Below are 24,049 nucleotides of genomic sequence, written 5' to 3'. Positions count from 1 at the left end.
AGTTGATTACCATATGAAGAAAATTAAATCTATAGAACATCCTTGTAATATGCAAGATCAAACTGGTTGTGTCTGATACTTTAGACTCCAATAATTTAATAAGCAGTGATTTTTTATTTTTTTATTATTTTTTTTAATAAGCAGTGATTTTTAAAGTTTAAGATCATGAAAAGACTTTTGAAATACCAAGTGCCATAAATTTTTCTTCAGTTCATCATGGTGCCATGGTGAGTCCTTACACTTAGGTTTATTTTTGAAATAAAACTTTAATCAATGAAAATACACAAAAAAGAAAACACATTATAAAAAAAGCAATAAATGCTGGAGAGGGTGTGGAGAAAAGGGAACCCTCTTACACTGTTGGTGGGAATGCAAACTAGTACAGCCACTATGGAGAACAGTGTGGAGATTCCTTAAAAAACTGGAAATAGAACTGCCTTATGATCCAGCAGTCCCACTGCTGGGCATACACACTGAGGAAACCAGAAGGGAAAGAGACACGAGTACCCCAATGTTCATCGCAGCACTGTTTATAATAGCCAGGACATGGAAGCAACCCAGATGCCCATCAGCAGATGAATGGATAAGAAAGCGGTGGTGCATATGCACAATGGAGTATTACTCAGCCATTAAAAAGAATACATTTGAATCAGTTCTAATGAGGTGGATGAAACTGGAGCCTATTACACAGAGTGAAGTAAGCCAGAAAGAAAAACACCAATACAGTATACTAACGCATATATATGAAATTTAGAAAGATGGTAACAATAACCCTGTGTACAAGACAGCAAAAGAGACACTGATGTATAGAACAGTCTTATGGACTCTGTGGGAGAGGGAGAGGGTGGGAAGATTTGGGAGAATGGCATTGAAACATGTATAATATCATGTATGAAACGAGTCGCCAGTCCAGGTTCGATGCACGATACTGGATGCTTGGGGCTGGTGCTCTGGGATGACCCAGAGGGAGGATATGGGGAGGGTGGAGGGAGGAGGGTTCAGGATGGGGAACACATGTATACCTGTAGTGGATTCATTTCGATATTTGGCAAAACTAATACAATACTGTAAAGTTTAAAAATAAAATAAAATTAAAAAAAATAAAAAATAAAAACAAACAAAAAATAAATAAAATGTAAAAATATATGATAATAATAAATAACTTGGCTCATAGCACAATTTATATAAGAGAGCACCACTTCAGTTCAGTTCAGTTCAGTCGCTCTGTCATGGCTGAATATTTGCAACTCCGTGGACTGCAGCACACCAGACTTCCCTGTCCATTACCAACTCCTGGAGCCTGCTCAAGTCGGTGATGCCATCCAGCCATCTCAGCCTCTGTTGTCCCCTTCTCCTTGTGCTTTCAATCTTTCCCAGCATCAGGATCCTTTCCAGTAAGTCAGTTCTTCGCATCAGGTGGCCAAAGTATTGGAGTTTCAGTTTCAGCATCAGTTCTTCCAATGAACAGTCAAGTCTGATTTCCTTCAGGATTGACTGGTTTGATCTCCTTGCAGTCCAAAGGACTCTCAAGAGTCTTCTCCAGCACCACAGTTCAAAAGCATCAATTCTTCGGTGCTCAGCTTTCTTTATAATCCAACTCTCACATCCATACATGACTACTGGAAAAACCATAGCTTCACTTAAGTTATGAGTGAATAAATATTTCACTTTGAGTTGCACTCAAACTCACAAGCTGTTGTTGTTAAATTATACTTTGAGTAGTGAGTTATGCCAGCTTTATTTTATTACATTTGTTCATTCAAGTGATACTTTTTTCTGGTGAAAATGTTAGTCACTCAATCATGTCTGACTGTTTGCAACCCCATGGACTGTAGGCCCATGGACTGTATTCCACTCCTCTGTCAGTGGAATTCTCCAGGCAAGATTACTGTAGTGGGTTGCCATGTTCCCATTCCTTTCTCCAGCGGATCTTCCAGACCCAAGGATTAAACTCAGGTCTTCTGCATTGCAGGCAGATTCTTTACCATCTGAGCCACCAGGGACTCCCTTTACTGGTGATTCTGCTGTTAAATTTAATAATAACAAAAATCACAAATAAAAACCCTTAATTTATGTTACAAACCAATTTAAGATAAACCCACAAATCACTCTCAATGAGCAGGAATGAATTCTACCTACTGGGCTCAAAATAAAAGATTCCACATTCTTTTCGTATAATGACTTATGGTAAATGTAAGTAAGTGAGTTTTAACAATGAGTTACTCAGTGACTTACAACCAAGGTGATGTATAGAAATTATAAATCAACACTCTTCTCAATGGTTAAATATTAACTTGACTATTAACCAGCAAACTGAGAAAGAATATGCTAGCATAACAAATGATTCTCTATACCATTTGAGCATATACCACCCTTCTTATTTAATCTATTTTAGAGAATAGAACTTGCCTGTTACTGAATCCAAATAGTTCCTTAAATCAAAATCATTTTTTTAAATTTTTTGATATTTTGAATAGATCTATCAAATTTTTTTAAAGTTCTCTTTTGACTCTACATGAATGGATAACTTTTGAAGCTTATTTAGAAACTGTATACCTTTTAAAATGGTTTACATGGTAAGTTGGAATAGTGAGTTGCTTATGAAATTTTCAGATGTCTTTTGGCTGATAGAGTAAAATTTTAAGATCTGGTTCAGAGGATCAAAGCTTTTTATTTTAAGGAACTCTTGTCTATCAGGCTTTATCCATTTAAGACTTTGAAAAGATACAAACATGAAAGAATTTGACATGATTTTGATAGATTTTATTTTCCATATTATGTTTCTCAAATCCAAAGCTCATAAATAATCAGAGATACTTTCCAAACAATGCCATCATGAAAGTATATTCTGATTATTACAGAAGTAAGTGTATAGTAAAATTGTTTCCCAATGTCATAGAAGATTGACTATCCTGAGTACATAAGGCTTTGCTATATCAAAGTTTTCATTTGAATGCCCGTTTTGCTATGATGTATTTCATATGCATTGATTGATAGAGACTTTAAAACCTCTCAGACTGTCTTGATGACTCCAGTCTGCAGGCCAAGATTTGCAGACATGAACTAAATTCTTGAGGTCACCTAATCTAGTTAGTCATTTGATGCAGGTTTCTTATCAGCTGTTTCCTCCGAAATATAAATGAACAGCCTGACCAAGTAGCCTGTGTACTAGGCTTGAATTTCAGATCTGGTTGTTTAATTTCCGCTGCTATTTTGGGTAAAGCACATGGTCTCCCTGCACTTCATATCCTGATATATAAAATATAAGTAATATTTACTAGGATCGGTATAACATTTCAAAACCATGTAATATGATGAAGCATAGTAAACAAAGGTTATATTATGTGGAAACTTACAAAAAAATGAAGGGCAAGAATGTCTTTGCTTGTCTCCCAATATCTGAATTACAGATACAGAGGTAGATACAGATATATATATAATATGAAACATAAATTATATGCCAATTGTGACTTGAGGTATTTAAATCTCTGCATGTGAATTTGCTTTTAAAAATTATGTATGCATAGTCTTTTTACATTTCTTGAAGCCAATCACTTTTTATTTAGATGAAATTTCTTCTCTGCTATTCTTGGAACTAAATTCAGTTTAATGAAACATGTCAGAAATGTTGTAGGGCTACACTTCACATTACATTTTCAGAAGCCACTTTTATTTTGACAAACAACAAGATTGGGAAAATGATAAAATGACTTCTTTGTGCAGTTAGGGTTACTGTGAGAGACTACTGGCCCATCTTTGCTTTTACCTTACTTTGAGGTCTTGAAAAGCTACTGTATTGTTCTAGGTCTCAGACCCCATCTGTGAAATGGGCCAATAATCCAAAATAATCATTCAGTTCAGTTCAGTCTCTCAGTCGTGTCTGCCTCTTTGGGACCCCATGGACTGCAGCACGCCAGGCTTCCCTGTCCATCACCAACACCCAGAGCTTGCTCAAACTCATGTCCATTGAGTCAATGATACCATCCAACCATCTCAACCTCTGTTGTCCCCTTCTCCTCCTGCCTTCAATCTTTCCCAGTATCAGGGTCTTTTCCAATGAGTCAGTCTTTGCATCAGGGGGGCAAAGTATTGGAACTTCAGCATTAGTCCTGTCAATGAATATTCAGGGTTGATTTTGCTTATGATTAACTGGTTTGATGTCTGGCTCTAGATGAGTGATCACACCATTGTGATTATCTGGGTCGTGAAGATCTTTTTTGTACAGTGATAGTTGGACTGTGAAGAAGGCTGAGTGCCAAAGAATTGATACTTTTGAACTGTGGTGTTGGAGAAGACTCTTGAGAGTCCCTTGGACTGCAAGGAGATCCAACCAGACCATTCTGAAGGAGATCAGCCCTGGGATTTCTTTGGAGGGAATGATGCTAAAGCTGAAACTCCAGTACTTTGGCCACCTCATGCGAAGAGTTGACTCATTGGAAAAGACTCTGATGCTGGGAGGGATTGGGGGCAGGAGGAGAAGGGGACGACAGAGGATGAGATGGCTGGATGGCATCACTGACTCGATGGATGTGAGTCTGAGTGAACTCTGGGAGTTGGTGATGGACAGGGAGGCCTGGCGTGCTGAGATTCATGGGGTCACAAAGAGTCAGACACGACTGAGCGACTGAACTGAACTGAACTGAACTGGTTTGATCTCCTTGCAGTCCAAGAGACTCTCAAAACTCTTCTCCAACACCACAGTTCAAAAACATCAATTCTTCAGCACTCAGTTTTCTTTATGTTCCAACTCTCACATCCATGCATGGCTACTGGAAAAACCATAGCCTTGACTAGACAGACCTTTGCCGCCCAAGTAATGTCTCTGCTTTTAATATGCTGTGTAGGTTGGTCATAGCTTTTCTTCCAAGGAGCAAGCATCTTTTAATTTCATGGCTACAGTGACCATCTGCAGTGATTTTGGAGCCTAAGAAAATAAAGTCTGTCACAGGTCAAAATAATCATATCTGAGATTATATACATTACATGCACACATGCTCAGTTGCATCACATTCTTTGTGACTTCATGGACTGTGGCTTACCTGCCAGGCTTTTCTTTCCATGAAATTTTCCAGGGAAGAATACTGGAGTGGGTTGTCATTTCCTTTTCCAGGGGATCTTTTCAACCTGGGGATCGAACCTGCATCTCCTGTGTCTCCAGCATTGGCAGGCAGATTCTTTACTGCTGCACCACCTGGGAAACCCACATGCTCTTTATTCAAGTTCAAATAAAAATTTCCAACATCCTCTTCTGTGGAATTTCTTCAAACTATGAAAATTCCATATCCAATATTAAGGTCTCACAGTTATAGCATCTGAAGCTCTTCATAGAGCAAAAAATGCCGATAAAGCTAAATATTACTAGGTTTTTATTTGAGAAATAAAATTTATAGATTTTTAATAAATTATGGTGGAAGACACTGCTAGCTATCAACTTTATAGCATTTTACCACCCTTCTTCTTTCCTTTTAAAAATAAACCCTTGGTTTTATCAAGAATCTAATCTGTTACATATATTTCAGGAAAATCTGGCTTCTCCAACCTTTGCTAACAATCTTAACTAGTTTATTTAGATAATGATTCTATACCCTTTGACTGGAATTGATTTAGACAGGTCCTTGTGACATAATTCTTGCCAATGACACATTAGAAGATTTGTGCATGGTGGCCTCTGGAAAAGATTTCTTTTTTCAAAAGAACTGAGAAAGAGAATTCCTTCCTGGTCATAGGGTTTTGTTGTGTAAAGAAGTGAAACTGGATTTGAGGCAGCCATCTTGTTGCCATGAGGATAGTATCAGATAGGATCCAGTAAGGAATCAGAAATCACAATGATCATTTCAAAATAGAGGACTTAGTGTAAGAAGAATAATCATGAATTTGGGAACTGAAAAGGCAAAAAAAAAACATCTAAGGAAAGAACATGAAGGTATCATGAGAGTGCTAACTGTTGGGAAATATCTGCTACTCTTATAGTTGAGGGGACAGAGGGAAAGGTCCAACAAATATTATTCTGCCTCCTGAGGAGGGAACGCCAGCTGATGGGCTCTCCGCCTCAGAGGGTGAAAGGAGACTGGCTGAGGGACTATAGGAGCTCATCCAAACTGCAGTCATCTGGGGGTACTAGGAGGAAGGGCTGTTGCTTGTGGGAAGAGTTACTGTGTGGATGGGCTTCCCTTGTGGCTCAGCTGGTAAAGGATCTGCCTGCAATGCAGGAGACGTGGGTTTGATCCGTGGGTTTGGAAGATCCCCTGGAGAAGGGAACAGCTACCCACTCCAGTATTCTGGCCTAGAGAATTCCATGAACTGTATAGTCCATGGGGATCACAAAGAGTTGGACAGGACTGAGCGACTTTCACTTTCACTTACCTGACCGAGAGGAGCCGTCCACTTCTCTGCCTCTGTTCAGTCTCCCTCTTATGCTCCCTACTGGCAGAGCCTAACAGGGAGCCACCAAGCACTGGGAAATGGGCTCTGCAGATCGCAGCCCCAGCATTACAGGGTACAAGCATGTATGCATCTTCAGCGTATGCATCTGAAGCTGATAGACTACTGCCCAGTGGCCAGCACCTGTTCAAGTCTGTGGACAAAATCATCATTATGATGGTAGGAGAGTGGGAAAAGACAACACCGAGCTCCTAAACTAGCCAACTCTGAAAATCCTTGATAGCGTGCTTTATTTGTGTATCATAAATTCATTATTGTTTAAGCCCACTGAATCAGAGTTTTTTTTCCTCATACCTAAGGTATCCAAATTGGCAAATATACAGATCCACAGTCACTCTGAAACACTGACCATAGCAGTAAAAATCACATATTCAGTGATGACAATTCTAAAGTTAAACAATTTTTTAATGTGTCTGGATTTATGTATTATTTACATGTATCATTATTTACATGATAGTATTATTCAAAAAAGAATTACTTGCAAGAACATATGCACAATTATATTCTCAGTATCACTTTAACAACATAATATGAAAAGTTTTAAAAATTGTTTTTGAAGACTATTTACATAAAAATGGGATCCACATTGTTGAAACTGAGTTGTATTTCAGTTCTCTAAATAACGGTCTCTCTCTATCACACACACACACACACACACACACACACACACGTTAAACCCAGCCACCCCTAAAGAACTACTAGGATCAATCTACATCATCTTTTAAGTAAAGATTAATTGTGAATGACAGAATTGCAGATGGTTATTTCAATTTTCTCTCTGATTCTGAATTGTCTTTTTCCCCCTTCAGGGAACACATATTCCTTTTGTAACTATGACAAAAGGTTTTGTAATACTTGTTCCTTTAGAACATTTTTTAAGTGGTATCTTCTCATATGGATTTTCCCTGATGTATTACCTAAAATTGTTATCTAGGGATGTTAAACTTCCCTTTGTCTATTGTTCATTTAGCACTTAACATTATCTACCATATTAAACATCATATTTATTTAGCATATTTATTGTTTGTTTCCCTTATGCTTCATGAGAGGCAGGATTATTTCCTGTTTTGTTCATCAATGTGTTTCCAGCACCTACAATGGTTCTGATATGTACTGTAGCATAAGCTCAATAAATATGTGTTGAAAAAGGAATTAATTTGCTAAATAAATATCTGTGGTATATGAGTAACATTAAGGCTATTATGCTAAGTGAGCAAACAGTAAAGGAAATAAAGTATCATTGTCATGCGTAAGAGATTAAAAGTCAGAACTTTCTCATGAGATTAGCAAAATCAAATAAAATACTACACTCGGAGGCTTCTTTCTAGTCAATCTGATAGCCATCTAGAAAAACCAATGTCTTTGTTAATGACTCTCAGGTTACAGTTTTTTGCAAAAGCTGAGAACCTACATAATTTGGGTAACGGTTTGAGGGTGGTCACCTTTTGAAGGGAGGCTTAATATTCAGTGCAGAGGGAGACAATTTATCTTTACAGAGAAGACAAATATACTTTTTTTTTCTTGATGCTGTGGAAAACCAAGTCTAAGAAAAGCCAGCTTTTAAATGTTTGGCCAGTTCTTGCGTTTCTGGTTATGCTTGTATAGAGACTAAAGGGTGGTTGCCTTGTAGCAATTCCTACAAAAACTGGCTGGGGCCCCAGCTGCTGCTGAGATCCACTGACACCTGCCAGGAGAGCGAAACGTCAGTTCTTTCATCCCCTTTCTTCTGCTGTGTGTTTGCTTTGGACTTTTGGACCACACTCATTAATGAGTGTTAACAAGGCCTTTTAAAAGGAGCAAGTAGTAAGGGGAAAAATAACAAGAGAACGAAGACGTCAAACCCAAAACAGGAATGGAGTAAAGCAAAACAGAAAGGAGCAATTCAAAAGTTTTCAAGTGATTATATTTAAATATGGAAGTATATCATGATCTGGTTCCTTACCAAACCATGGAAATAGCATCTTCCAAAAGGTCATCATTTCCTTTAAGCTAAATTTCTCCAGAGAGCAAGTTACTGCAAGTGAAGTCACATCAAAATAAACATCATTCTAAACCAGATTCAATTACTGTGTATTAGATTTATCCCAGGTTTTAGGATCATTGAGATGTCTGGACCACCAAAATCCTTGTTAATTTTACTCCCTTAAAAATAAGCAGTTTTTATGTCTGAAGTACTTGATGCTGATGAGTAAAAAATTAAAAGTAACCAAGCACTTGGTTTATGTAGATTTCATTTGAATAAACTTATTAAAAAAAAGAAAACAACATAAGTGTTCTTTTAGTTTATTGGAATACTACCTAGTATCCTGAATAATTATTTATTCAATGATAGTTGAGTGCTTTGAAAGAATTTAAACAGCTATGTAAGTATCTAAATTTAACCTAGAGAGTAATTGGTATGCCAAATGCAATGATGGCAATGATGAAATTGTTTTACTTTTATTTAATACTCTCTTATTGGGGTAAAGAGAAAAGTTAGAAAACATGCAGTATTTTTTGGTTAAGAGGGTATCTATTAGCTAAAATATCTCAGATTGCCAATAAAAATCTGTATTTCTTCTTGACATTAAGCATATCACCAACTCTTTAAAGTAGTAGGACCTAGTTTTAGTGGTAGAATTTCACAACTTTTGAATAGTGAACTACCAAATACCCACCAAGAACCAGAAAGAAAAATGTAATCCCACACCATTTTACTCAATAATAACATATTAAATAATTTGACCAATACAATTTTTTGTAAAATATTTTCTTATGCTTTCATTTCCATTTCCACTTGTCCTGTAGATTTTAAAAATTATATATCTAGTAAGTTCTAGGTGTTGTCATAGGCAACAGGACAAGAGATAAATAGAACATGACCCTTCCCATTAGTGAAAATCAATCTTTTGGAGGAGATATATCAAATTATTAGATTTTGTGTAGAAGTTGTGTAGCAGTTTTTTTTTTAATTTAAATTTATTTATTTTATTTAGAGGCTAATTACTTTACAATATTGTATTGGTTTTGCCATACATCAATATGAATCCGCCACGGGTGTACACATGTTCCCAATCCTGAACCCCCCTCCCACATCCCTCCCCATACCATCCCTCTGGGTCATCCCAGTGCACCAGCCCCAAGCTTCCTGTATCCTGCATCGAACCTGGACTGGCGATTCATTTCTTATATGATATTATACATGTTTCAATGTCATTCTCCCAAATCATCCCCACGCTCCCTCTCCCACGGAGTCCAAAAGACTGTTCTATACATCTGTGTCTCTTTTGCTCTCTCGCATACAGGGTTGTCATTACCATCTTTCTAAATTCCATATATATACATTAGTATACTGTATTGGTGTTTTTCTTTCTGGCTTACTTCACTCTGTATAATAGGCTCCAGTTTCATCCACCTCATTAGAACTGATTCAAATGTATTCTTTTTAATGGCTGAGTAATACTCCATTGTGTATATGTACCACAGCTTTCTTATCCATTCATCTGCTGATGGACATCTAGGTTGCTTCCATGTCCAGGCTATTATAAACAGTGCTGCGATGAACATTGGGGTACACGTGTCTCTTTCAATTCTGGTTTCCTCGGTGTGTATGCCCAGCAGTGGGATTGCTGGGTCATATGTGTAGAAGTTTAATGATCGAGATAGATAAGCTCTAGAGTAGTAATACTCAATAGAATGTTGATCTACATATATAAGTTTAATTTTCTATTAGCCATGTGAAAAGGTGAGAATGAACATTTGAAATTGATTTTAATGAGATATATCATGTAACCTAACACATGAAAAGTATTTTCATTCCTCTATATAATCAATACACAGAAAGATTAATAATGTATTTTAAGTTCTTTTTCTCTATTAAATCTGTGAAGCCTGGCATGTGTTTTACACTTCTGCAGTTCATCTCAATTTGGAGCAGCCAAAATTCAAGTGCTTTTTAGCAGTGTGTCACTAGTGGCTACCATATTGGACTGAGCAGGTCTAGATTAATAAACGGACTGATTATTCATACTAGAGAAAATCAGGGATACCTCACTGAAGCAGACTTCAGAAGCCAAGCCTTGAGAAGCGGAACAGTGTAAAGAGGTTCAAATCATACCTTATAGGTAGAGTGAAGGACTAGTTAGAGAAGTGGATGGAGAGACCAACCAAGGACCAGACTTTTGAAGAGTTCTCCTACATACCTTCTCTCCAATAACTTCTCTGCCCTATAAAAATCTCAGTGACTTGATCGTATTAGAAATAAACACTTAATTAAATTTCTTTTTGGGCCAGAAAAAAAAAAATTATCAATGAGTAAACATCAGTCTTAAGAAAAAAGATCATATGTCTTCATTCTGAGCCTGTTGCTGAAAACACCAGCTCAGTCTTTCACCTTCCTGGATGTTTCTTACTGTGAAAGGCTATTTTGCAAATGACTGGGAAACCTACAGGATTAGCTCATGCTTTTCTTGGCCTCTTGAGATTTTGCTCTTCAGATGCTCACAGTGCATGTTTGAATCCTAAGCTGGCAGAAGATGGTAAAATATTTGGATTCAACCAAAGGAACAGGAGAAAAAGTGTTGAGAAATGTTTTGTGTCTTTAGTTTCTTTTCACATGACGCTCTTTCACACATTCACTTGTTAGGGCCAGCGATTCCTAACATTGAAGCCACAACCACAGACTTCTGACCTTTACTTAACAGAGAATATTTATTTAAATATAGACTCTTGGGCAGGGACAGAATGCCCTAGAGGGAAGTCATTCATTTTTCCTTGGGGTAACCTACCCCTTGTACTTTTCCAATTGAGGAAACACAGCTCAATAGTCTATGATCCCTTAAGCTGTATCCAGGAATATTTGCTGAGTTTGTTTTGTGGTTATTTTTTTGGTTTTGTTTCTGTTTAATTTAAAAAGAAAAAATGAGTGTCAAATCAAGTAATTTCTCCTTTAAGAAAAAACAATTTCCCCCCATTAAATGAATGTGAGGAAATATCACATGAAAAGTAACTACATCTTTTATGTTCATTTTATTTCTTTCTATCCTTTCTTTGCATTTTGGATCTAAGTTTGAAATATGTGTGTGTGTGTGTTTATGTATACAAAATATGTTAGCCCTGACGGTAAAGAATCTGCCTGTAACGCCGGAGACCGGGTTCAATCCCTGGGTTGGGAAGATCCCCCGGAGAAGGAAACGGTAACCCACCCCAGTATTCTTGTCTGGAGAATTCCATGGATAGAGAAGTCTGGCAGGCTACAGTCTATGGCATTGAAAAGAATCTGACACTCCAGTTCAGTTCAGTTCAGTTGCTCAGTGGTGTCTGACTCTGCGACCTCATGGACTGCAGCAGGCCAGACCTCCCCGTCCATCACCACTCCCAGAGCTTTCTCATGTCCTTCACTTCACTGATGCCATCCAACCATCTCATTCTCTGTTGTCCCCCCTTCTCCTCCTGCCTTCAGTCTTTCCCAGCATCAGGGTCTTTTCCAGTGAGTCATCTCTTCGCATCAGGTAGCCAAAGTATTGGAGCGTCACCTTCAGCATCAGTCCTTCCAATGAATAGTCAGGACTATTTCCTTTAGGATTGTCAGGTTTGATCTCTTTGCTGTACAAATTCAGGTATTATTTATTCTCACTTGAACTGCTGCAGTGGCCTCTGTTCTCTGCTCCCAAATACATTCCCTGGGGTTCCATGCAAAGTGAAAAATACAGTTCCTACTGTTAAGCTTTTTAATGCCTCCCTATTGCCTATGAGAACAAATTCTTTCACGTTTCATATGACCTTGTCTCTATTTCTTCAGCCATGCATTTTACAACTTCCCGTTACACATCACAGGACTCAGTTTCTTGCTTGTGGTTAACTTGTTCTCATTCACATTCCACGAGCTTTGTTGTTTCTCCTATCATGACCCTGGCCAGCCTTGGCTCTGTAACAACATCTATTGCACTGTGCTGTCATCATCTGTGTATGTGTTTTTCGAAAGCGTAAGTTTCTTGAAGATGTGTCTTATTTGATTTTATGGCTCCAGCACTTAACTGAGTCCTTAGCACAAACTGCATTTTGAATAATAAAGCCTCGTATTTTGGTTTGGTAAATTCATGAGCAAGTGGCTTTTGAAACCCTTTCAAATTATAAAAAGGGATTAGTTTAAATGTTCTGGGGGATTTAATAATTCATGAGAACTTTGGCCTAATGCATTGCTTGGGGGATATGGGAAAATTAAATAGAAGTATTAGGTTTTATGATAAAGCAGGAAGTTGCCCTGACTACCTGGAAAGCATGTGAGCTTCTGGTGAAAGAAATACATAAACATTTTTTCAATAACATATGCTTGTCCAGAACTTCTGTGTCTTTGAATTATACAGGCTGTGTTCTTTTCTCTTTTTCCTTAATTCTCTTTTTCCTTTCTTCCTTCTTTCTCCCTGGCCCCTTCTCTCTCTGTCACTCTCTTTCTTTTTTCCTTCTAAAATAATATGGTTAAAAGTTCCCATAAGTCACTGTTGTCAGCAGCTTGTTTTGGGTGATTTCAGGCATAGGAATCTGTTTTTAAAAGATCCACTTACACTTTCTCTCCCTTCCCTTGGCCTCACCCCTGATTTAACCTAACTGTGACCTGAACAGTTCTCAGCTACAGCTCTGCCTGCATCCTCTGCTTATGCTATTTTTGCTGATATGTGTTAGTTTGGCAAGTAAGACTCAATGCTGCTAGTTCATTTGGAGAGGTCTAAGATGTCCCACCGTCTGTGGGGTCGCATAGAGTCAGACACGACTGAAGCGACTTAGCAGCAGCAGCAGCAAGATGTCCTAGCAACTTTAACCAGTTACATGCAATTCCTGAAGCAATTTATTCCTGATGATGAGTTTTCTTCAATGTTAGTTTACATAGAGAAGAAAGAACAAGAGATTGGTCACTAGCTGAAATTTTGTACAAGAATCACTGTCTCTTACTTACTGCCCATGTGGGAAGGGTGAGTACTAAGAGCTTACACAGAAAGAACTAATAGCGTGATGGCTTTTGTGATGAGTTAACTTGACTGGGCTCCAGTTCCCAGTTATTCCATCAAACACGAATCTAGGTATTGCAGTGAAGGTGATTTGAGCATGTAATTAAAGCTTCTAATAAAGTGTCTATAAGTAAACAGAATTATCCTGGATAATCTGAATGGGACTGAGTCAATCAGCTGTAAACCTTAAAAAAGATGGCTGAAATTTCTCCAAGACACACAGAAGAAACTCTTGTAGGCAACAACTTAGACCTCTTCCCATGGAGTTCCATGCTGCTTGCTATCTTCCTTCATATGGATGAAAATTTCAGCCTGTACCATGGTTCCAAAGCTTCCTAACCACCTGATCTATGGATTTCAGATTTTGCTATTCAGTTTCCATACCATCTATCTGTCTGTTTATCTATCATCACCTATTTCTTGCATGCACACATATATCCTCTACAGGTTCTATATCTTTGCTTATATTCTGATTTGTTTAGACAGTTTTGGTATTTGGCAGTGGTTGCTGCCATAACAAATAACTAAAAATGTGAAGGGGGCTTTGAAGTCAAATGGGCAGAGTCTGGAATACATTTGAGGACAATTATGAAAACATGGTGGAGCATGCCTAAATTGTCTATCAAGAAAATGGGGATGTCAGTCCTACACTTGCAAGGAACTAGAAAAGTGTTAGTTACTCAGTTGTGTCTGACTCTTTGCAACCCCATGGACTGTAGCCTGCCAAGCTCCAGGCAATAATACTAGAGTGGGTTGCCATTCCCTTCTCCAGAGAATCTTTCCAACCCAGGGATAAAACCTGCATCTCCTGCATTGCAGGCAAATTCTTTACCATCTGAGCCACTGGGGAAGCAAAGAACTAGATGCTGCCACAAAAACCTAGATAAGCTCAGAAGCTCAGAAGACATTTTCCCACCAGAACCTCCAAATAAACGACCAAGTTGGCCAACACTTAAATTTTGATAGCCTTCCTTGAGTTCTGACATACAGGATTGTGAGAGTTTTTTAGTAGTGGCCAGTCACATCGAAAGCCTTGCAAAAGAAAGATTGAATAAAATAAACTATACTTCCCACTACTGCAGTTGACCCCAACATCATGATTTTTCTCTTCTTACTATCCATTCTAGATTTTGTTATCCTCTGACAGCATTTCCGTTTGTCCAATTTGCTTGCCTATATCATTGACCAGGGAATCTAGGTAAGATCAGACAAGTACAGAGGGCATAATCTCCATGCTGTGTACCTATATTGTACTTTTTTTTTACATTTTTTTCTTTGAGTTATATGGAGGGATTTTACAATGACCCAACAGAGAAAGAAAATACTTGCCTCATGAGCCAGCTGAACATGTGGGTAAAAGCTACAAATGAATGGCTGTCACACTATTATGCAATGAATGTTTGTGTCATCCCCATCACCCTCAGTTCATATATTAAAGTTCTAATCCCCAAGTTGGTGATATTAGGAGGTGTGGCCTTTGACAGGTAATTAGGTTTAGATGAAGTCATGAGAGTAGAGCCCCGTCATGGTATTAATGCCCTTATAAGAAGAGGAAGTAATAAGAATCTTACTCTCTGTGATGTGAGTGAAAAGTTAAAAGATGGCCATCTGGAAGACAGGAAGGGGACTGTCACCATAAACCAAGTCTTCTGACACCTTGATCTTAGACTCCTCAGTTTCCATAGCTATGAGAAATGAATGTCTGTTGTTTAAGGCACCCAGGAAATGGTATTTTGTTATAGAGGCTTGAGCTGACTAAGACATATGCTTTAGGTTCATTGAACACAGGCTTCAGAGACAGTGATGTGGTGAAATCTTTCTATGGGCAGATCTTCATCCTTGAGTGAATTCCTGGTTACTGATTTCTTGTAGAACTGGGCTTTCCACCTTTCCCAAGTGGGGTTGTCAATGCATTAAAGTGTATCTACACATGCCCTGGTGAATCTCCTGATATTTATACCTCTATTTTTTTTTTTAACAGCAGTCTAAGTTTCTTACAATAATTGTGTTGATGGTAACTGCAAGTACAATAACTCCTTCCCCCATGAAGAGCCCCAAATCTTCAAGTAGAATTAGTAATTTGAAAGTTTAAACCTTATTACTTTAAGCTGAATTCTTACTATTTCTCTTGGTAAAAGAGTCCCAAAAGTTTCTCCCATCCTTCACCTTGGATCTGCAGAATCTAAAGCCACTGAGAAAAGAAAAGTAATTTTTTTCAATGGGTCCCTGAGAATGATGGTGTGAGGAGCCACAATTCTTTTCACCTCTTGATTTCCAAGCCTATGTGCTCTATCTGGGTTATTGCACTGTGTCACGGCCGTGGACTCAAAGTACACACATTGTCTTGAATAAAAATGTCCCGACCCTATAGACTGCCATATGTAATCAGACTTTAGCTGTGCCTTTCAAATCCATTTCAATGCTCATCAGGTAAACAACTAGATGGTGATGAAGTATAAGCTACAAATTTTTAGTCTTGCGGCTGTGTGCTCAGGATCACAGGTCTTTCCTGTAAATTTGATCCCTTGGTTCGAGGTAATATTTGCTGTTACTCAGAATTTATGTTCGCTTTCTTGTGCAGGCACTGTGAGCCTGATGGGCAAGTACATGTGTACAAAATATACCAATTCCTGTAAGGAAAATAGCTTTCCTAAGTTCAGTGTTGAAGTACACAAATCTTTTGTGTCTCATGTCAATGCTTATAAAAGAGGGCTGCTTGGTCTCAGAGGTTTGTTTCAGTCTTCTCTTAACAGGCTGAACATTTAGCAGTAGTGAAGCTGGCCTATGTATACCCCTTCTATCACAGCTCCTTAGGGATGGGCCCATTGTGCAAACACTGCAGTGGCAGATGACAAAGGTTTTCTTCTACTGGGCGACTCATCCTGTGTACAGGTTTATTGAGTGCCTTCCCGATTTTGCTGCCAAGCCATTAGGCACTGCTCAGGATTCCATTAACTTTGGCCACTTCTCTTTCAACACAAGCTTTATGACCATGAAAACTACTCAAACTTCTGACCATCGACATTTTCCCCTCTAATCAGTGTCTTTTATGGTCGTTTCTAAATAAAGCTGTATTTACTATAACAACAGTGCATTTTGACTCACAGCAACATGTTAAACCAATCCATCCATAAATGAGAACCAGGTTTTCTACTCTATCATCTAGTTGTAGGGAATTCTTCGCAAAGTCATAGATTTGACCAAAAGGACAAGAGTCAGGGAAAGAGACAGAGGTGACTTGAGATCTTGGTCATCTATTTTGAATAATTTGTCCAAGCCCTTCAGAACTGATTGGGCTAAATACCAAATTCATTATTTTGATAGATATTAACATGCTCAGTCTAACATGATTTGGTGAATCAGACAATGACCAGCTCTTGATGGATGTCTCGTATCACATTGCCACTTGATATCACCTGTTCTGTAGCTCAGTATCTTGTTGGGTCTTGTATGACATAAGAAGCTGGTTTTCAAATGGTGACTTGTTCTTTGCTAAAGATGGTATGGTCTTGCCCTAATCCCTAGAGCAAGGTCATTTTCTCTGTGGCTTGCCAGAGATGAGACCTCTTGTCCTAACTATCAAAACCCCCCTTGCCTCATGAAACTGGCTAAGTCATTTGAGTTAAGTAGAAGGGTTACTTGTAGAACAGCCTGAAACTCCTGCAGAATCATCTTTCTCTGGGGCACACTCAGGACTGTGATCCCTCCGAGTCCTTCAAATACATGGATAAAATGATATTCTCAAGTGCAGTATGCATTATTTCCAAAATCCAAAGAGGCCAGTTGAACTTATTGGTATCCCATTTTTCACCACCTGTGGTGGATTGAAGTACAACTGAAGAGCTAATGATTGATTTTGTAGCTCTTCACAGGAAATTCATGAGATAAATATTAATTATAAGGATTAGTTTCTTTTTTTTTTTAGTTTTTTTTGGTTTGCTTTTTAAATTAAATTCATTTATTTTAATTAGAAGCTAATTACTTTACAATATTGTATTGGTTTTGCCATACATGAACATGAATCCACCATGGGTGTACATGTGTTCTCAATCCTGAACCCCCTCTCACCTCCCTCCCCACACCATCCCTCTGGGTCATCCCAGTGCACCAGCCCCAAGCTTCCTGTATCCTGCATCAAACATGGACTGGCGATTCGTTTCTTATATGATATTATACATGTTTCAATGCCATTCTCCCAAATCATCCCACCCTCCCTCTCCCACAGAGTCCAAAAGACTGTTCTATACATCTGTGTCTCTTTTGCTCTCTCGCATACAGGGTTATTGTTACCATCTTTCTCAATTCCATATATATGCGTTAGCATACTGTATTGGTGTTTTTCTTTCTGGCTTACTTCACTGTGTATAATAGGCTCCAGTTTCATCCACCTCATTAGAACTGACTCAAATGTATTCTTTTTAATGGCTGAGTAATACTCCATTGTGTATAAGTACCACAGCTTTCTTATCCATTCATCTGTTGATGGACATCTAGGTTGCTTCCATGTCCTGGCTATTATAAACAGTGCTGCAATGAACATTGGGGTACACGTGTCTCTTTCAATTCTGGTTTCCTTGGTGTGTATGCCCAGCAGTGGGATTGCTGGGTCATATGGCAGTTCTATTTCCAGTTTTTAAAGGAATCTCCACACTGTTCTCCATAGCGGCTGTACTCGTTTGCATTCCCACCAACAGTGTAAGAGGGTTCCCTTTTCTCCACACCCTCTCCAGCATTTATTGCTTGTAGACTTTTGGATCACAGCCATTCTGACTGGCGTGAAATGGTACCTCATAGTGGTTTTGATTTGCATTTCTCTGATAATGAGTGATGTTGAGCATCTTTTCATGTGTTTGTTAGCCATCTGTATGTCTTCTTTGGAGAATGTCTATTTAGTTCTTTGGCCCATTTTTTGATTGGGTCATTTATTTTTCTGGGTTGGCCCATTTATTGACTGGGTCATTTATTTTTCTGGAATTGAGCTGCAGGAGTTGCTTGTATATCTTTGAGATTAATTCTTTGTCAGTTGCTTCATTTGCTATTATTTTCTCCCATTCTGAAGGCTGTCTTTTCACCTTGCTTATAGTTTCCTTCATTGTGCAGAAGCTTTTAATTTTAATTAGATCCCATTTATTTTTGCTTTTATTTCCAATATTCTGGGAGGTGGGTCATAGAGGATCCTGCTGTGATTTATGTCGGAGAGTGTTTTGCCTATGTTCTCCTCTAAGAGTTTTATAGTTTCTGGTCTTATGTTTAGATCTTTAATCCATTTTGAGTTTATTTTTGTGTATGGTGTTAGAAAGTGTTCTAGTTTCATTCTTTTACAAGTGGTTGACCAGTTTTCCCAGCACCACTTGTAAAAGAGATTGTCTTTTCTCCACTGTATATTCTTGCCTCCTTTGTCAAAGATAAGGTGTCCATAGGTGTGTGGGTTTACCTCTGGACTTTCTATTTTGTTCCACTGATCTATATTTCTGTCTTTGTGCCAGTACCATACTGTCTTGATGACTGTGCCTTTTAGTAGAGCCTGAAGCCAGGCAGGTTGATTCCTCCAGTTCCATTCTTCTTTCTCAAGATTTCTTTGGCTATTCGAGGTTTTTTGTATTTCCATACAAATTGTGAAATTATTTGTTCTAGCTCTGTGAAAAATACCGTTGTAGCTTGATAGGGATTGCATTGAATCTATAGATTGCTTTGGGTAGTGTACTCATTTTCATTATATTGATTCTTCCGATCCATGAACATGGTGTATTTCTCCATTTGTTAGTGTCCTCTTTGATTTATTTCACCAGTGTTTTATAGTTTCCTATACATAGGTCTTTAGTTTCTTTATGGTGAACTGCTTTACTGGCCATATATGCTCTGAAAGAAGAAAATAGGTTATCAAATGAAGTCACTTTATGAAAGCCACAACCTACCCTTTGTAGCATTTAAAAAGACTTACATCTTTAGCTGAAGAGCAGAGTGCATGGAAAACCAGGCTTGGGATTTCATAGTGTCAACTAAAAAAAGATGCACAACTTGAGAGTTCCAAATTAAGTTTCATTTGGGGCAAAATGAGGACTGCAGCCTGGGAAGCAGCAACTTAGATAGCTCTGAGAGATTGCTCCAAAGAGACAGTGGGGGAAAGTCAACATGTAATGTTTTGGAGAAGACGGAGGATCTGATGTCACTATGAAGGAATTCAGTGCTTTGCTAGATATGAGAAGACACAAGGATTGAGATCATAAAGACTGTTCCTAAAAACATCCAACTATCTAAAGACCTGTCCCACAAGATTCTCTTCACAGAGTGCCTTGCTCCACCCTGTACTCTCCCAGAGGGTTTTGAAGGTCAACAGCTACAGTAGCAAAGGGTTCAATCTCTACAGAGACAGATGGAAAATACCCTTGATGTTCAGTCATTGGCAATGCTCTTGGCAAGTGCCAATTTTTAGTTGATAATAGTAAGAGTTAGAGTTAACTCTTTAGGAGAGTTATTAGGAATTATTAGAGTTATTTAGGTAGAGAATGCAATGGCACCCCACTCCAGTACTCTTGCCTGGAAAATCCCATGGATGGAGGAGCCTGGTAGGCTGCAGTCCATGGGGTCATGAAGAGTCGGACACGACTAAGCAACTTCACTTTCACTTTTCATTTTCATGCATTGGAGAAGGAAATGGTAACCCACTCCAGTGTTCTTGCCTGGAGAATTCCAGGGATGGGGAACCTGGTGGGCTGCCATCTATGGGGTCGCACAAAGTCGGACACGACTGAAGCGACTTAGCAGCAGCAGCAGAGTTATTTAGGAGGCTAAATTCATATTCCCTGGAAAACTCTTCTATACTGAATTCTGGGCCCTGATAGCAGAGTACTAGAATACTGAGCCTGGGTGAACACATTTGGGAGAATGCACTTGAACTCTATGAGCCAGCAAGGGGTATAACCCCTCCTCCCATCTTGATAGCCCTCCACTGACTAAAACTATGCAAGGGATTCTCCCTAGATAGATGCTTCTCAAGATGACATTATTGACTCCTTCTTCTCATTGATTCTAAACCAGTCATACAGATTAAGGTTTAACCTGTTTTATTTATGTGTGCATATGCTCAGTCAGGTCCGACTCTTGCAACCCCAGGGACTGTAGCCCACCAGGCTCCTCCTGTCTGTGGAATTTTCCAGGCACGGATACTGGAGTGGGTTGCATTTCCTACTCCAGGAGATCTTCCCGACCCTGGGATCGAGTCCTCATCTCTTATGTCTTCTACATTGGCAAGCAGGTTCTTTACCACTAGCCCTACCTGGGAAGTCATAACTTGGCATGACCATGAAAATCATGTTTCTTATAAGGGAAGAAAGGGACTGCTCAGCATATAACTGCAGACCAAGTTAATATGTACAAGCAAGAAATGGGTAAACCTGCCTGGGTGTGGATCTAGAAAGTGCTAGATTAGGGAGAACAGAATATAAGTGTGTGGAAAGGTAACTCCATTCATATGGCCATAATCAGGAAAAAAATAGCATTCATCCCACCATATCTACAGAAATATATTGCATATTATGTGTGTGTATTGAAAAAGTTGTCTTAAAGCTCAACATTCAGAAAACTAAGATGATGGCATCTGGTCTCATCACTTCATAGGAAATAGATAGGGAAACAGTGGACACAGTGGCTGACTTTATTTTTCTGGGCTCCAAAATCACTGCAGATGGTGATTGCAGACATGAAATTAAAAGATGCTTATTCCTTGGAAAGAAAGTAATGACCAACCTAGATAGCATATTAAAAAGCAGAGACATTACTTTGCCAGCAGAGATCCATCTAGCCAAGGCTATGGTTTTTCCAGTAGTCATGTACGGGTGTGAGAGTTGGACTATAAAGAAAGCTGAGTGCCAAAGAATTGATGCTTTTCAACTGTGGTGTGGAAAAGACTCTTGAGAGTCCCTTGGACTGCAAGGAGATCCAACCAGCCCATCCTAAAGGAGATCAGTCCTGGGTATTTATTGGAAGGACTGATGTTGAAGGGGAAACTCCAATACTTTGGCCACCTGATGTGAAGAGCTGACTCATTTGAAAAGATCCTGATTCTGGGAAAGATTGAAGGCATGAGGAGAAGGGGACAACAGAGGATGAGATGGTTGGATGGCATCACTGACTCAATGGAAATGTGTTTGGGTAGGCTCTGGGAGTTGGTGATGGACAGGGAGGCCTGGCGTGCTGTAGTTCATGGGGTCACAAAGAGTCGGACACGATTGAGCAACTGAACTGAACTGATCTATCTTTTCCCCCTAATTTGCCTTCCTAGAAGGCCCAGGAATGATCCAGGACAAAGTCTTTGTGACCCAGGACACCATCATGGTTGATCTGCCCCTTAATTTCTACTTGGGCTTCCCTGGTGGCTCAGATGGCAAGGAGTCTGCCTCAGTGCTGGAGACCTGTGTTCTATCTCTGGGTTGGGGAGATCCCCTGGGGAAGGAAATGGAAACCCACTCCAGTATTCTTGCCTGGAAAATCACATGGACAGAGGCGACTGGCAGGCTACAGTCCATGGGGTCACAAAGAGCTAGACACGACTGTTGGACTTCACTTTCTTGGTTTCTACAATTTCGGTATACATGAGCTGAATAAATGATATAGGAATGATACAGGAAGAAAGGAGTAAACTGCTGGAAGGTGTTATGATAGGTCTGTCATTGATTCTGATTGGCAACAGTGATGCCTGAAAGTAGACTCTTTGTGATATAAGGTTGTCCTAAGAAAGCAGCATTCATGAGATTCTTCAAGAGAAAATTGCACTTAACTGGGTTTATAATTTTGACAGGCAACTACAAGGTTTTCATAAAAGTAAATTTCTACTTGTAGAGACAGCAGATGATAAAAAAAGAGGGAGTGCAAACTGAACTCTATGCAAGCAAAGTGTCAATGTTAAAAAGAGAGAGAGAAAAAAAGAAAATACTTCTAAATTCCAGAAATAATTGACAGCTTGGAAAAATCCACCTGGCCAGTTAGCTTTCCTCATTCTGCAAACACTGAGTAGCATATTTTCATTATAAACTCATGGCCAAAGTGTAAGACTAAACTCTGAAATGCCTGTGATTACTCGAGTGGGCAGGGACTATTATGATTGGCTGGGTTTCAGGTTTGCATGTCTGTAGACAGAGTAGTGCCAAAAGGTATTAGATCAGAGCCAATATCTTCCAAACATCTCAGAGGGGGACAGAACTAGGGCCTCCAGTATTCTTCATTTGGCTTCACCATTGAACACACTTCCTTGTCTTGTGCTTGGCCTTCTAAAATCTCCCCGCCCACTAAAATAGAACTCCGTGATCAGAAAATCAGGCCCTTCCTAAGAGTCTCACAGAAAAAAAGAAATTGAATTGCAGCTATGGAACAAAGCATACAGAGTGGTCACTGGGAGCAGTAACTATTTTTCAGGAAAGTTTATTTCCTTTATTGTCAGAATTTCCCATTTTTCTTCCGCTAAATAGTCTCTTTAGAAACCCATAATTTAGTTCTGGTGTCCATCTGGAGATACATATATATATATATATATATATATATATATCTTATATATATCTTATATATATCTATCTACACACTCACACACACACACACACACACACACACACACAGTCTTCCCAGGTGGCTCAGTGGTAAAGAATTCACCTGCCAAGCAGGAGATGCAGGAGACACGAGTTTGATCCCTGACTCAGGAAGATCCCCTGGAGAAGGAAATGGAAACCCACTTTAGTATTCTTGCTGGGAAATCCCATGGGCAGAGGAGCCTGGTGGGCTACAGTCCACGGAGTCACAAAGAGTCAGATACGACTTAGTGACTAACAAGAACAACAAAGACAACATATATATTATATGTATATATATATATATAATTATATACAATATATAACATACTGTCAATTATATATATATATATTTGTATTTTGGGGCTTAAAATATATTTACAACCTAATAGCTGAATTTTTAATATTTCAAGCCCAGGAGATAGCATCCCAAATAACCTTGAGAGAACTGTTCTGAGAAGGTAAAGGGAGGAGCAAGTTATATAAAAGTTTTACAACAAAAAACAGATTGCCTGAACATCAAAAGATTATTGTTAATTAAAGAAAACTAGATACCCCAAGTTAAGGAATTTAACACTTTCCTATGTTTGGGAAGATACAACAGTCTGAGCTCACTGAAATCATTCCTTTTATATGCATCTCAGCTACTGGGGCCAGCATCCTGTTTTGGGGCTTCCCAGGTGGTACTAGTGGCAAAGAATCCACCTGCTAATGGAGGAGACGCAGGTTTGATACCTGGGTCGGGAAAATGCCCTGAGGAGGGCATGGTAACCCACTCCACTATCTTGCCTAGAGAATCCCATGGACAGAAGAGCCTGGTGGGCTATAGTCCATGGGCTTGCAGAGTTGGTCATGACTGAAGTGACTTAGAATGCACACATACATCCTGTGGTTTTACATCCTGAACTCCCTTGGGGCTCACCCTAGGGAGTGGCTTCAGTCTGATGGCTGCTAGGTCACAGGTATTCTTCTCTTTTTTGAGTGCCCTTAAGGCTTACCAGCTCATATTGGAAAGCTGTAATCTCTGATGACTGTGACATCCTTATTTACTGATATGGCAGGAAATAT

At 39.1% G+C, this 24,049-nt stretch overlaps 1 protein-coding gene across 1 annotated transcript in view; it reads left to right on the top strand.

The window, feature by feature from the left end:
• The first annotated feature begins 6,504 nt into the window (after nucleotides 1-6,504).
• The window catches only part of LOC129644423 (heat shock cognate 71 kDa protein-like), a 196,322-nt gene continuing 178,777 nt past the window's right edge, over nucleotides 6,505-24,049 (top strand). The window contains exons 1-3 of the mRNA XM_055570068.1: nucleotides 6,505-6,600; nucleotides 15,406-15,499; nucleotides 16,006-16,152. Coding sequence (XP_055426043.1) covers nucleotides 6,505-6,600; nucleotides 15,406-15,499; nucleotides 16,006-16,152 — 337 coding nt within the window. The remainder of the gene's footprint in view (nucleotides 6,601-15,405; nucleotides 15,500-16,005; nucleotides 16,153-24,049) is intronic.

This window comes from Bubalus kerabau, chromosome 2 (assembly GCF_029407905.1).
Source record: "Bubalus kerabau isolate K-KA32 ecotype Philippines breed swamp buffalo chromosome 2, PCC_UOA_SB_1v2, whole genome shotgun sequence".
Classification (NCBI taxonomy): Eukaryota; Metazoa; Chordata; class Mammalia; order Artiodactyla; family Bovidae; genus Bubalus; species Bubalus kerabau.
This window is presented reverse-complemented; position numbering and strand designations above follow the sequence as displayed.